Source organism: Hirundo rustica, chromosome 8 (genome assembly GCF_015227805.2).
Source record: "Hirundo rustica isolate bHirRus1 chromosome 8, bHirRus1.pri.v3, whole genome shotgun sequence".
Classification (NCBI taxonomy): domain Eukaryota; kingdom Metazoa; phylum Chordata; class Aves; order Passeriformes; family Hirundinidae; genus Hirundo; species Hirundo rustica.
Genome location: NC_053457.1, coordinates 24,331,839 through 24,347,058, shown reverse-complemented (window position 1 = coordinate 24,347,058; position 15,220 = coordinate 24,331,839). Strand labels below are relative to the sequence as shown.

Here is a 15,220-nt window from a genome sequence, read left to right as displayed (position 1 = left end):
GTGTGGGAGTAGTGTTTGGATCCACTGGTTTTCATCAAACCTTTATAGGGGCGCAGCTGGAGACCATAATGTGGTGTAGTCTGGATATAAATCCAGATCTAAACTCCATCACTGAGTAGATTTGCTTCAACTCCCTCTGTCTCACCTGTTGGCTTTACAGCCCCTCCTGGTGTTTCAGCTCCGCTGCCTTGTGCAGCACCCAATGTTATAGGTGGCAGTCCATCAGTAGCGATCATACAGCTCTGGAAGGACTCCGTAAACTCCCTGGCACAGACATCTTCCAGGCAGTCGGGTCCCCATCCAGAGCAAGCAAAGTGGTGGGACCTGTGGGGAGCTGTTGTCATTACTCTTCACAGAGCTGTGAGTGCAGTCCCTCTGTTCTCCTTGCAGGTGGCAATGATATGGATTCTGTAACAAAGAAAACGAGGCAAGATGGATCAGAAGTTACTGAAAGACGTAAGGAGGAGATTTTTAATTTTTATATCACACCCCAGAAATCCCAGAAGTGAATAGTCATTTCTGTAGGGGATTAAATGCTGACCGGAGGTCCAGAACTAAATTCTGCTCCTGGCCCTGGTCTCTATGCTGAAGGCAGAATAAGAGATAGCATGGGCCAAGATCAGATATTTAAAAGTGTATATCATGACCTGATTGTTTAATCAGATGATTGCCGTGTGGTAGTATTTCTAACCAATAGTGCAGACTTTGGGATGCTGCTCCTACCTCTGATATCAATACTCTGGGTGGCCTAGAAATTGTCTGGTGGCTTTGTGTGAAACAGGTTAATTTTCTACTGAGAAATTAATTTTCTTATGAGAATTAACTAGTAGGAAGCTACTAAGGGGTCTGACCATGGGCTTTGCTGTTACAGCAATGATTGTGGTTCAGAAGTGCCCAGAAATTTTACAGGGATCTTGTACAGAAAAAAAATTTTCATGGCAGTAATGTTCTTATTCAGAGCTAGAAAGACCTGCAAAGAAACACAGCATTGTGTGATAATGAGCCTACAGCTACAGCCCCAGGCAGTGTAGTCTTAAGGGACTTTTATTTGAATGAATCAATCTTCTTTGAACAAGTCATGCTTTTGCAGGGAGAATAGGTAGAGCATTGATCCACCTATATTGGCTATATTAACGTGCCATTAATTCTGCACCCTTTTCTTCCCTCAGTTATTACAGAGACTGTAACCACAAGACTGACATCCTTGCCACCCAGTAAGTGATTCTCAGTCATTGCATTGCTTCTGTTTGGTGTTCTGTGCCTCTCCTTGCTATTTATTTGTCTGCATTATTTCCATTATTTCCATAAATCTCTGGGTGTTCCAGGTCTCAGTGCATAAAGATCTCCACCCAAAGGAAAGCAATTTTCAGAAAGTAGTATTTGGGGACCTGTCTGGGTATTGTCAGAAACAAACCCTCATACTCTACTAAGACTAGAAGACCAGACTCTGCAAAGATTTAAGTCCAGATTTAGGGTCTCCAGTGGTGATTGTCTGTTGGGAACAAAAGTGATGGGTCTGCAGGTTCCACTACTGAGGCTGCAGTGTGTTATTTCCCTGTCATCTCAGCCAGCTGGCAACAGTGAGTGAATCTTTTCAGTAGTATCAGAGGTCACAGGTCATCACAGGTCTTCTCTGCAGAGAAGTACAAGCTCCAAATAGGGAAGAATCCTCCACACTCTTTATCCCACCATATCCTTGATTAGTTTGCTGCAGCTGAGTTGGCAAGAGAGTTGCATTATCATCTCATTTATGATGAGGGTTAACAGAAATATCCTTCAGTCTGTGTATGAAGCAAAACTTGACTACAAACCTGTTGGCTGTGGAGTGTGAATGCTTGTCTGTTCTGCCAAGACACTTCTCTGCACCTCTGATCTCTCACCAGATATGAAGCCATACTTGTAATTGAGTGTGTGGACAACTTTGGGTCCCTCCTGCCTTCTCTCGCAGTGTCCTTGCTCTTCCTATCTCCTGCCTGGAGAGGATGTCTCATTTTGTGCTCATCTCTTTCAGAAGGAGGGAGCAGCAGTGGGCTCAAAACATCATCCCACACTGGAGGGGGTGGAGTGGAAAAGCGTTCGTACACCCATGGAAGCAGCTATGTGACCTCAAGTAAGGAGTGACAGCATTGCCCAGTAGGAAACAGAGAGCAAAGGCAGCAGAAATGGGCTCAGGAGAGATTCAAGGCAGGGAAGCAGGGTGAGCCAGGAGTAAGGAAAACAGGATTTATAAAAGTAGAAGTGGCAAAAACACACGCAAAGCAAAGATATTCCTTCCCAAAGCTGGGCTTGAGAATGGGTGAGTAAATGGCAAAAGTCCCATTTTCCACAGGGAAAACCTAATTTCAGGAGAACAACAACAAAAAATGTCATTCCTACTGTTTTTAAGAAGTCGTTCAGAAACTGAATTTCCCTTCTTTCAGTTTGTCCAAATCACAATCTTTCCAACCATTTTTGTTCTAAAGACAGTTTTGATTAATCTTTTTGCTGATCTTGTTGAGGGTAGAATATTATTAAACAAATTCCTAGAAAATGTTTTCTTATGTTTGTGTGTCCATGGCTTTAACACTTTGCCAGGTTTTCTGGACGTGCTAAATCAGTGTGTGCTGCCTGCTCTATAAAGCCAGGATTCTTCTCTAACAGCATTCTTTTCTCAGCTGTTAGACTGCCGTATCAAAGGCTTCTAGAGATTAAGCATCCTAGCCAGGTACCTGGCACACTTCTCTGTCCTCTGTGGGACTGACTGTATAATTCTCCTTCTGGAAAACATTCTCTATACTCCAAGGGAGTGACAAACCAAAGGGAGTGAAGTGCACTTTGGAAGGTCAGTGGGGGAGTTAGCCATACCAAAGAGATCTGACAACACCTGCATGCCAGTTAAAGGCCAGAGTGTGGAATCACCCTGCCTCAGGGAACATGTGAAGTAACTCCAGTGCAGATGTTGGTGTAATTTTCTGGACTGGCACCAGTGTGAGAACTGAGCCCAGTCCTGGAAACTCAGAGGACCATGCAGGATTACCATCTTCCTTTGATTTCTTTTCAGTATGTGGAAGAAGAGAAAAAAACCTGAACTTCAGAGATACTCAGTTCTTGCAGTTTCACAGAGCATTCTGTAGTCTCTTCTTTCCCACTTTCTTGCAGGATGCCTCTAACAGAGGCCTCCTTGTCACAGTAGTTCTTTCTGCTGCATTCAATGGAAAAGTTACAGAAGAAAACAGATCCTTTTAGAAGTGAAGTTGGCACAAAAACACTGTTGAGATCAAAAGGACACACTTTTTGTAGGGACAGGTAAACAATATCCAGTTTGATCCTGCTGATCAGCATAGATAGGTTGCAGTTTATCACAGAGCTTCCCTTTTGCTGCACCTTGATCATACTCCAGCATTAGATTTTATGCAAGAGTATGAAGACATTAATTACAGTTGCTCAGTTCCTTCTCCACAGCACTGATGTGAATTAGGAGGGAAATTGTTTCTTCTGTCTACATATAACAGCTACTAATAACCTCCAGACTGTCTTGGGCCTGATACATACTTCAGTCACTTCTCCAGAAAATGGCCTAAGTGGGAGAGTAGATAGCTGCTTTACAGGAAAGTGCACTCATCTCTGCTTTCCATTATCTCCTAAACCACATCCTTCAACTTTGAGTTGGTTTAACAATCTCCCAGTTTTTGCAGCCTATATCACATAACACTTGAGTTTACAAGTGAATCTATATCCTAACCAAAACTCAGCTTTATTCAGAGCTGGATTTGTTCCTGCTCATGGGAGATGGTTCATGACTGCCCTAGGCCAGAACCTGGTTTCATACATATCATTGGCAAGATTTGTTTTGAAACCACAGTGATAATCAACTCTCTGCCCTGAATGCTGAGGACAGCCAGAGTTAGACCCTGATATTGTTCTTGTCCATTTCTAGTTGTGAAACACCAATGCAAATTTTTTTATCTCAGAAGATAGTAACCTAAAGCACCCAGGGCATCCAGAGTGTACTGCCAGGGCTTCTGTTCCATTTGCTGAGAGTGTTTTGTTTCAACTGTAGGTGGAAGTGGTAGATTGAATTCAACATCATCAACCTCCAGCTACAGACAAGCCCAGTCTCCCAGCTCCACTCTCACCAGATCACCTGGCTCAACATTTGAAAGAAAAACCTATGTCAATCGCCATGCAACATATGAAGGTATGACAGAACATGCCATAGAAGGAAGACAATGTGCAGTGCACTCTGAGGTCGCATCAGTGCAGAATTGTCCCCAGTCCCATTGTGGTTTTTCTAGGAAATTAGCCATCAGGGACATGTTTTAATTATTGTCCTATTTATCGCTAAGACTAATGCTTATTCCTAAAGGGAGTTGTGACATATATTTGTTGAAAGACATTAACAGCTCTTTCATGTGAAACCTGAATAGCTTTTTTTTATTATTTTTTTTTTTAAATGGAAATATTTGCTGCCTACTGAGATTAAACAGTTGCCAGGAAGACAGGTTTTGAAAGCTTTTGATGATCTTGTGCAAAATAATAATGAACACCTTTCTGTTCTTTGCAGGTAGCTCCAGTGCCAACTCTTCTCCTGAGTTTCCCAGAAAAGATTTTGGTATGTCCTTTTTAGAGCTGTTCCTCTGAACATTGTGGCAAGGTCATATGAGCTGATGACCATAATGGCTTTTTGCACATTGCTGTGTCCTGCTCTACCTATGCTACGGCTGTGGCTCTAAGAAATTCTCCCAGCTGTGCTCCAAGAAAAGTTGCTGTCTGAATACAAGCACCTGGAGCGAGATCAGTGTGCTGATTTTCAGAGGTGTCACAGGCAGTAAAGACTAATATGGCTTTTCTCTCATTGCTGTTCACAGCATCTGCCTCTACGAGAGGAAGAAGCCAAAGCCGAGGTGAGTGATGCTGTTCTTTGAGAAGCCTCCTTTTTTCAATTCAGCATAATTCAGGTGTGTTAAATCGACCTATTCTTCAGCTGGAATCCACCAGTTTACATGCACAGGAGTCAGATGAGGTGTGTGGATCTAGACCACTTCAGATGTGAACCGTGAATCTGTAAGCAGTTGTTCAAACAAGCTTGGTGTAAAAATTGATCTTAGTGAAAGTCATGGTAGTTCGGACTGTTTCAGAAAGGAGGATGTACTTGGAAACCTGGATGTCAGGACATAGTCTTCCATCTTGTCTGTTCACTACCATAACCTTAGTCCATCTGTGCTCTGAGACCAGCCTCTAACATATTTACAGTAATTGCACTCATGATTCTCCTACTGTGATCTGTCTTGCAAATCACGAAGCCATACCCTGAAATAATCTCATGCTGATAGTACAGAAATGGTGAGGAAATTGCATATTTGCTCTGGTCTGTGTAGCCAGCTCCCCATAAAGCTCTGCATTGTTTAAATCATTCAGCTCTTCTAATAATTTATTAACAGTGTTGGGGAAAGAAGGATTATCTTGGTCTCCAATAATGTAGTATCTATTTCCAGTTGCTTGAAGAGGAAACTATAATGTCACTTTATTCAAGTTAATTTTAGCAGTAGGCATAAATCACAGTGTGGTCTTGCACAGTCATCCTAGAGAGTGTCACATTCTCCATTATACTGCCTCAGATCGTCACAGTCTTCTCTAGCACACTACATACCTGAGCTCCCAGCAGAACTAGGCCATGCATAATAAAGTAGACACCAGAGAATCAGGTCCAGCTTCTCATATTACTTCAGAAAATAATTCCAATCCATCATCTTCCACATGAATGCCAAGATAGTATTTCTTTTTTAGTGCATGCGCTGTCAGATTTCATCATGAGGAGCATGTATCACATGTTCTAGCTGGCCACTTTGCTTGTGGGAAGCAAGCTTAAAGGCTTACCCCAGCCAAATCACATTAACTTTTAGTTTCTTTTGCTGGACAGAAAAGATCCAGTAAAAGTAAGGTAACAGCATGAAGTACCTGGTGAGACTGTTGGCTGAAAACTGGAGTGGTTACATTCAGTGAGCCCAAAGAGAAGTCAGCACATAGTAGGATACTGAATCATGCAGCCCATTGTAGACATGTCAGTTTTGCCCAAGAAGTAGTAGGGAATTTGTGTATTTAGTAAACTTCTTTTGGCTCTCTATTTTTTTTTATTCAGAAGGACAGTAAAAATAATATTTGTGATGAGTGGGAACATCAGCGTGATTGAGGACTGCATAATTAGACCTTCTGTATACCTGACAGTAGCAGTATTATAGACTTCAGCATAGGCTGTCAGTGAGTGAGATATAGTTCCCGGGAATTTAAAGTAATAAAATGTGACCTCGAAACAAAAAGTCGCCCAAGCCCATTTACAACCAATTCACATGGGCCATGAGTACTGCTCAGATTAAGAAGCAAGACAGCAAGGTGGAACATAGACAGCCAGAGGGAAGGAATTCACTTCAGCCTAAAGATTCATTACCATCCCAGGGCACAAATGAATCTCTCTCCATATTCATGATCTGCTTTTTATCTTCCCAGAGAGTGAAATACGAGTCCGACTGCAGAGCGCATCTCCCTCTGGCAGATGTAAGTTATTCCAGGGGTATCAGGGATAAGATAGAGGGTGTTGCTGCTAGGGTTATGTCTTTTCCTGTTAAAAGGAATTTATTTAATTTAAGTCCCCCTTCTGGACAAGGAAGCATGCTGTGGGTTAGGTGGTGCTCTTGCAAACATGTAAAATGGTACTTTAGTCCCAAAAATGTCCTCTCGAGCTTTGTCATTAAGTGGTACCCCCAGAAAGTAACAACTTCATAGACATGCAGATAAATTCTACTGAATGATTTAGATCCAGAGTAAGATTACAGATCAATGAAAAACTGGCTTTTGGGTGACTCTGGACACTTGCTTTTCCTGCTAGGGACAGAGTTGGATGATGTGAAACGTTTGCTGAAAGGAAGTCGATCTGCCAGCTGCAGCCCTACTCGGTCACCATCCAGTACACTCCCGATACCGAAAAAGGCTGTGGTGGAGACGAAGATGGTCACTGAGAGCTCTCAGTCAGGTACTTGGCCTTTAGCAATGTTGCAGTCATTCCAAACAGCATTTACCATAAAAAGTACTCAGTTGCTAAGAACATCCAGATGAGAGTACACGGTGTCCCCATACAGTGAAAGGGTCAGAATGCTGAAAGAGTGTCCAGGTGTTGCCATAACAAGAGCTGTGTTGAGTATCTTTCTAGTGACTAGTCTAATTTCAAAAAAAATGAGTCCATTCTTTCTGCCACTAGCTTCAATTCAGAGGTATTTCTAGCAGAGATAAGAGTTCTAAGCAAATGTGTCTGAGAGTGATTTGATCTCTTATCTCCAAGTGAGACAGAGATAGGACTGAAGACAACATTTCAGTGCGTGATTTATTAGCCATACCATTTGATAATAACTCATCTGGAACTGTATGACAAGACAAGAAGTAATGGCTTCAAACTTAAAGAGGGCGGGCTTAGATCAGATATTAGAAAGAAATTCTTTACTTTAAGAGTGGGGAGGTGTGGTGGTGCAGAACTGTTTTATTAGGTTTTTATAAGAAGTTTATGTCAGGGTTCATTTCACTGTATCCCCAATGTTGTAACCCTTTTTGTGTTTTCTGTATAACAAGGTGTTTTGTGTCAGTCCTCCCACCCTCCTCGCTCTGGGGCAGCCTGTCTGTCACTTTGAGGAACCCTCCCAGGTTGCAAAATCTCAGGGAGAGGGCTTCAGGTGATAGGTCCCCTGGGGGGAATTCCTTTAGCTCTGGATTTTAGTGGTCCAAGGCTTGGGGGTGGGCACACCTTGTTACCCCCTGAATCCCCTGATTTGTTGTCTTGTTGTAACCTCCCTTGAACCCCTCCCCTGCTTATAAGGTGGAGGAGGGAGATTCAAATCCTCTCAGCCTCTCAGCTCGGAGCTCTCTGCTCCTCAGCTCTTCAGCTAATAAACATCTTTTAACCTGCTAAGCTGAGAGTCAGCCTTTTCTCTTCTGCTGCTGTTGCTGTCACGACACAATTGGGTCCAGCTGCTAAGCCGGGAAGCCAAAACGAACTGGGACCTTCTGTGGCTGTGTTGACCCGAGCTAGCCGGAGGTCATCTCCCGCCCAGTGCGGGGACAGAACCAGACACAGGGAGGCACTGGCACAGATTGTCCAGAGATGTTGTGGATGCTCCATGCCTGGAAGTGTTCCAGACCAGCATGGATGAGACTTTCAGCAATTTGGTCTAGTGGAAGGTGTCCCTGCCCATGGCGGGAAGTTAGAACTAGATGATCTTTAGGTCCCTTTAATCCCAAACTATTCTGTGATTCTGTGATTCTATAATTGAAGTGGTACTTAAAATACTACAACCTTTTTTAGTTATTTATACACCTCATGAGAGGTCTTGAGGAAGTGGTATTGACATAGACTCCATTGTCTTCCACCAGTATCTAAGAACAATATCTTTTATCCTACTCAGAACTCCCGTCCTGTCTAAAACAGAATGTTAGTCCAATACACTAGTGAACCAATCAGATACATATGTGAGAAGCAAAAGCCATACACCCCATGGCTCAGGGTGATTTATTAATGGAATGCCAGACTGCGGTGGTTTATTCCGGTACTATAACATCTGTGAGCAATGAAATCTCTTCAAGGTGTTTTGTGAATGATCATGCTATCAGGTCAATCTTTATTCCATTGGTTAAAATTTGTGTGGGCTCTAATCAGCTGACATTTGAGGTCAGTTATGCCATGCTAATCTGGAGTCATTTGTTTGACTCTGCAAGGGTAATTGAAATGTAAGTTGTTTGTCCTATAAAGCTATAGTGCATGCTAAGCCACGGGCCTGGCCTTATTGAAAATCACTTTTGTCTGTTTGGTTTTCTCAGTGTCGGGGACATATGACACAACTATACTGAACACTGCTCTCCCTTCATACATGTGGTCCTCCACTCTGCCTGCTGGGTCTTCCCTTGGTGGATACCATAACAGCTCTTCCATGATCAATGCCATGTCTCACTCTACAGGATCAGGTATGTTCCCTGGATTGCCCAGGTCTGAAGGATGGAACTGTCATGAAACTGGGTCAGAAGCAGTTATTTTTGCACAGCACAAACTAAAATGATGGAATAATCAAAATGGCAAGGGATATGCTTGAATTTTCTCTGGTTTTCTGTAATTTGGTGCCCTCTGCTTCTACACTGACTGTATCTGAAAATCCTTCTTTGTGAGGATTTATTGTCCTGACTCTGTCAATAAATTTTGATGACATCTTTATCAATGAGGTCAAGCTCACATTCCCTATAAAAACTAGTTAAGACTCAAATTAATGTTGTATTATCCTGGCCCATTGTAAGAATGGCTCATATACTAAAAATGTTATAAGTAAGATGTGTGTGGTGAGGCCCATTTGTAAATGCCAGGGATTCTGCATTATCCAATCGCAGAGAAAAACACAAGAAGCTTTATGATGGCATACTATTAAAAGCTTTACTTTCTCTCACCGTCACATGATCTTATCTTGCCTGAGGCTGGATTTTTTTGCCTTTGTCAGTTCAGTAAAAGGGTGGTTTGTTGTTACAATTTTCAAGATTTTTTTCTTCTTCAATTATTGTGCTTTATCATTAGTTGCATTTCCAAGTTGACTCTTAATTTCTGGGACTGTGCCACTGACCTTCGGGTGTTGGATTTCTGATTTGAGAGAAGTAATAACATTCACTTCCTTTTTTTTGCAGTTTTTGGTGTTCCAAATAACCTGGCTCCCAGTAATCATACTCTGAATGCAGGCCTGAGCTCTTCCTCCACAGGTCAGATTTTTCTTCCCTTCAGACTTTGACAGCACTGCATTTCTGGCAGACAAGTACAGTGAAATAATATCTATATATCAGTTTCTCTCCTGTTCCTCATCTGAGTGTCAGCAGCTCTCTGCCCCACCTGCAGAAATGTCCATGCAGCCATGAGAGTGGCCTCACAATGTAACTCGAAATAATGTTTTAAAATGGTCACCATTATTGTCCTGGGCTAACAATAATAATACAGCAAAGTGAACTAAGTTACAAAACATTTTGTGAGACCTGTGGTACCTCCAGAAAGCTGGTGAAATTTGTTGGGAGAGGTCATTATTTTTGTATCACTGGTTTTGTTTGGGTTTTAGCCAGAATGACACCTGCACTGCAGGACTCCTATAACCATCATTGCAATGTTTTGCTTTGCAGTATTCGGAGTTCAAAACAACCTGTCTCCAAGCTCTTCTGCAACCCAGAATGCTACAGCAGCCTCTGCAGGTCAGCAACAAAGTAAGCCTAGAAAAAGTGTGAGGGTCACCAAAGTGTGCTTCCTTCTCCCACCTTTTCTGTGTTCAGAAAGTTCATCTTGGCAGAGGCCCCCTCATCACCATCTTGTGTGGCACCAAGTGGTATGAAGGCATATTGAGGAATATTTCCTCTGCTTTGCATGTGCAGGAGCAGCTCCCAGTGCTGATGCACTAGAAATTTGTTTGCTGGGGAAACCCTTGGTTGTTTGAGTTGTCCTAGGAACACTGAATGAGAAAAGATTTTTGAAAATGCTTTGGTGTGCATAGATCCCTTGTTATCCTTCATCTCTGTCCTTGTTGAATTTTTTTCTTTGCAGCATATGGGATGAAGAACACTTCTCAGAGCAACACCATGGCAAGTACTGGTGTATCTGCCTCAGCAGGTGAGTGTGTCATTCACAGGTGTTTAGGCATGGCTTTGTACAAGCATATCATAAAAATGAGTTAGTGATTGAGCATAGCTGAGTGACACTCAGGTGCATAACTTGTCACTAGCCAGGTCCCCTACCAGTGCCTTTCTGAAAAGAAAGAGAGTTAGAATCTAAGAATGAGCAAATAAAGTGGTCTGATTCAGATCTCTGTAATAATTTGGACTGTTTAATTCTGAGCTATTTCTGCTCAGTGGGCAGGAAGCTGGAGAGAAGACCACACGTGAAATTTTACTTCATTTGAAGCCAAAACATTTGCAAGGTTGCTCTTAAAAATCATTCTTCTGTTGTACCAGTTTCAACCATTCAAAAATGAAGCAACTGTCTTATACGTGATCAGATTATGTTTTTTTAATGAGAGAAGCCCTTTGTCCTTGACCAGTTAGGATTCATCCTTTCCAGCTCTTTTCTGCAACTCTGAGAGTTATAAATGAGACTTTTTTTTTGTATGTGTAAAGAAAGATAAGTTTGCCTTTTAATCCAAGGACTCCCAAAGTTGAGGCTTAAAAATAGATGTAAAGACCACAGAAATTACGATAACATTTCTAATAAAGGTTTAGTCCAGGTTCTACTAGAGTAATGGAATAATACTGTTCTGTTTATCTTGATTTTCACTATTGTGTCAGTGTGCAAATTCGTGTTTGTACACCATTCCAGACATATTTCATGCCTGGTGGCACAAGAGTGACCACAGTGATGGTTTTGAACCTTGTTTGGCCTGTGCCAAACCTCAGGAAACTGCAGTTCAGTGTCTCCTAACCCTGCCTGGCTCCCAGGATATGGAGTGCTTTGTGCTGGACAGAGTAACTTGGCAGTGCTTGATGGGCTCCTCATCTTGAGCCGTGCTAGCTCTGCTGACCCCTGAATATCCCTCTCAGCCTGTGTTCCTCTGACTCCACAGGAAGTGTGTTTGAGGAGCAAAGAGCTCATTGAGCAAATCACTTCTACATCTGATTGAATTCCAGATGTTCTCCATTTCTGACAGCAGGAGCTCCCCTGCTAGTGAAATGCACATCTCCAAAGAAACCTCATGACATGCACAGCTCTCCTGTTACCTTTACTGACCAGTATGTCTCTTGTAGGGCTGTTGTTGTAGCAGCAACCCCAATCATAATGTGACCGCCTGCTTTTAAAGCAGAAGTGATGTGACTTGTAGTTATGGACTCAATGGCCCACACTCATCTCCTCTTTACCATCTTTTACAAATATTCCAGGAGGAACTGTTTTGAGCTCCCAGGGAGATGATATTCTGCGCAAAGACTGCAAGTTCCTGCTGCTGGAGAAAGATAAGGCACCAGCAAAGGACATGGAGCTCTTGGTCATGACAAAGGACACTGGCAAAGTCTTTGGTGCTTCTAACACTGGGCTTAAAGGAGGTAATGTCCCTTTTTCAGGACGTGTGGTTATTCTGAGGGCAGAGAAGTAGAGACTGATCATAAGGGAAGTTCAGCATCCAGGACACTATACCTGGCTTGTACATCATCCAAGAACCTCTTGTGTGGCAGGCAGCTTTTAACCATGCCAGCTGAAACCTGGGTCTGGCTTTTGCGTTTGTATTTCCAGAGTGTGCCTTGGGATATTTCACAAAGCTCAGGAGCTTTGGGAGGAAAAAAACCTAGATCTAGTTTAGACAGGCAGAGCTTTTGCGCCTTCCCAAGAAAAATACGCCTTTTACCAATGAAAGATAAGCCTGGTTTAACTTCTGATGTAATCTTTCTACTTATATTTGGTTCCTGTTCAGGATCTTTTGTAGAAGACACGTTGAAGAAAGAGAAGGAGGGATTTTCCTCCTCTTATGCTACAGATACTGGCCTAAAATCAGATGCAAATGGTAAGAGTTTGTTCCTGTGGAAATGCAACAGAACTTTCTCCCTCCACCTCCGTTACTGCCCTTCCATTTCAAGCATGCATGCTAAATTTTGTCATGCACTGAAAGACTGGTAAAACCTCTTTTACTGTTGTTAAAACAGGAGGGCTGAAATCCATGCCAAAAAGGGACAAAGAAACTTATGCAGGTAAGTGATGCAACTCAGACTTCCATTGGAAGAAACACCGAAGCACAATATACAAAAAAGCAATTGTTCCTGAGGGATGTGGGTGATCTCTGAGCAATGAATGAGAGGGAGGAAATGTTCAGGAGGCTACCAGAGAAATTGGTACCGGTGATTTGATTGTAGATGAGGGGACAGTTGGGATATTTTTTTATGACTAGAGAAAATCAGATAGCTGACAGTCCAGCTGCATCCTGCTACTGGGAGAGATTTTTGGGGAAGAGAGGGCTCAGACAGATCATTGCTGTCATTTATGGCTCAGATCTGTACAAAAAGTTTACCCCTATGTGATCATGTTTTCCAGCTGTTATTTTAAAATGCACTGAGTGTTTTTGTCCCCTGTTGAATTAATTCCCTTTGGAAACACTGTTCCCAGCTTCCACAGGGACTAGAATTACACTCACCATGTGGTGAGTGGTGTAAAGATTTTTTCCATAGCCTTTTGTATAATGGATCAGACCTTGATGTCCTTATTGTAAGAGATTCTTAATTCTGAAGTCAATGAACTCTTCATTAACTGGAAGATTGCTCCTTCCCTCTTCCAGAAATACGAAGTGGTGATGCTGGAGGTGCAATTGGATCAGCACCAGCCTGGTGTCCCTGTGGTTCCTGCTGTAGCTGGTGGAAATGGCTCCTGGGTTTGCTTCTAACCTGGTTGTTTCTCCTTGGATTGCTTTTTGGACTCATTGCCCTAGGTAAGAAATAACTGAGGAAAAAATATTGTGTGGTATGGAAGGACAGAGCGTTTAAGCTGGGAACAAGCCCAAGCACTAGAGATACCAAGCCAGAGAACTGGGGAAAACATTCAGCTTGATGGTGACTTGCCACTAAAGTATCACAAATGGACAGAAAGAGTTGATAAGGAATACTTTGTAATAAGGAATACTCAATCTTTGTTGAGGAGCTATATAGTCTTGGGGTGAGTAGGATAGGAAAGCTCCTGAGATCTGAGGTCTGCTGCTCTGAGACTGACAGATTCCAGAGTTGTCATTTAAATTCCAGATATCCCTGCTGGGAAAGAAAAAGATACAAAGAGTTCTGCAAAACTCAGTACTACATGACGCAGTGTTGACATGTTCCTGCAATAGCACCAGATATTTCAGGCATGCATATCTGGCAGCATGTTCCCTAGCATTTTCCTTTAACCTTCCAGCTGAAGAAGTGAGAAAGCTGAAATCTCGTGTGGAGGACCTGGAAAAAATCAATGGTGGCCTCCTGGCAATTAACCAAGGAAATACAAAAATAGAAAAGGATGTTTCAAGAGTAGACTTTCTTCATGGTAACTCACCCTCCTTGACCTTCCCATACGAAAATGAAGAGTCAGTCTGGTTGATGGTGAAGAGCAGACTGAATAAGGAAATAGAACGAGGTGAGCAAAGTCAAAAAATGAACTCATACGTTGTTTCTCATGCTACTTTTGTCAGCAAGGGAAAGGTGATTTACTTCTGTTTAGCACATGATAGAAAGAGATTTACAACAGAGGAGCCAACATTCTCTCATAGTTAGAAATTTCATGTATTTGTGAAAACATTTACTGAGGAAACTCACAAAACCGTACTGTGCTGCCTGTAGCCTCAAATCCAAATAGATGGATCCTTGTTCTTGAAATGATGTATAATGCATTCTAACAGCACCTTCACTTCCTATTACAGGCTACTTCCGAGGGGAGAGAGGAGAACGTGGTGAGAAAGGTACAGCCATATAGTCCTTCTCTTCCCCTGTCCAATTCCTTGGCTCTGGCAATGCACAATTTTGGGCTGGTTGTTGCTTCAGTTAGCAGTGTGAAAGATGAGGATGGTTTATATTTGAACAAAAAGAATCAGAATTGTTTAGGTTGGAAAATCTTTGAAGGTCATGCAGTCCAACCATAAATGTAACACTGCCATGTCCATCATTAAACCACCTCCCAAGGGCCACATCTACTATCTTTTCAATACCTCCAGGGACAGTGACTTAGCCTCTTCCCTTGGACAGCCTGTTCCAATTCCCCATAACCATTCTGGTGAAGAAATTTTTCCTAATATCCAATCTAAACCTCCCTGGTGCAGCCTGAAGCCATTTCTTCTTGTCCTATCACTTGTTACTTGGGAGAAGTGGCTGACCCCCAGCTCACTATTCTCCTTTCAGGCAGTTATAGAGAGCAATAAGGTCCCCCCCTTAGTCTTCTCTGTTCCAGGCTAAACACCCCCAGCTCCATCAGCCACTCCTCACAGGACTTGTGTTCCAGACCCTTCACCAGCTATTGTCCTTCTCTGGACTCACTCCATCACCTCAAGACCTTCTTGTAGTGAGGGGCCAGAACTGGATACAGCACTCAAGGTGCAGTCTCACCAGTGCTGAGTGCAGGGGGACAATCCCTGTCCTGCTCCTGCCAGTTTGCCGTGTAAACTGTAGAGACCCTGATCCCACACAGAACACAAGAAGCCCAATCTTGCCTTGTGCCAGTGTAGAAGGCCAGATTGGGTCTGATCCTGTACTA

General features: G+C 42.7%; 1 protein-coding gene across 1 annotated transcript in view; it reads left to right on the top strand.

Annotated features, from left to right (window-relative positions):
* The first annotated feature begins 401 nt into the window (after positions 1-401).
* Positions 402-15,220, top strand: part of COL17A1 (collagen type XVII alpha 1 chain) — a 33,497-nt gene continuing 18,678 nt past the window's right edge. Inside the window, exons 1-18 of the mRNA XM_040072092.1 lie at positions 402-456; positions 1,170-1,214; positions 2,012-2,110; positions 4,040-4,177; positions 4,544-4,591; positions 4,848-4,883; positions 6,484-6,531; positions 6,863-7,006; positions 8,839-8,982; positions 9,685-9,756; positions 10,165-10,233; positions 10,580-10,645; positions 11,905-12,066; positions 12,432-12,521; positions 12,661-12,705; positions 13,287-13,436; positions 13,895-14,110; positions 14,394-14,432. Coding sequence (XP_039928026.1) covers positions 402-456; positions 1,170-1,214; positions 2,012-2,110; positions 4,040-4,177; positions 4,544-4,591; positions 4,848-4,883; positions 6,484-6,531; positions 6,863-7,006; positions 8,839-8,982; positions 9,685-9,756; positions 10,165-10,233; positions 10,580-10,645; positions 11,905-12,066; positions 12,432-12,521; positions 12,661-12,705; positions 13,287-13,436; positions 13,895-14,110; positions 14,394-14,432 — 1,666 coding nt within the window. The remainder of the gene's footprint in view (positions 457-1,169; positions 1,215-2,011; positions 2,111-4,039; positions 4,178-4,543; positions 4,592-4,847; positions 4,884-6,483; positions 6,532-6,862; positions 7,007-8,838; positions 8,983-9,684; positions 9,757-10,164; positions 10,234-10,579; positions 10,646-11,904; positions 12,067-12,431; positions 12,522-12,660; positions 12,706-13,286; positions 13,437-13,894; positions 14,111-14,393; positions 14,433-15,220) is intronic.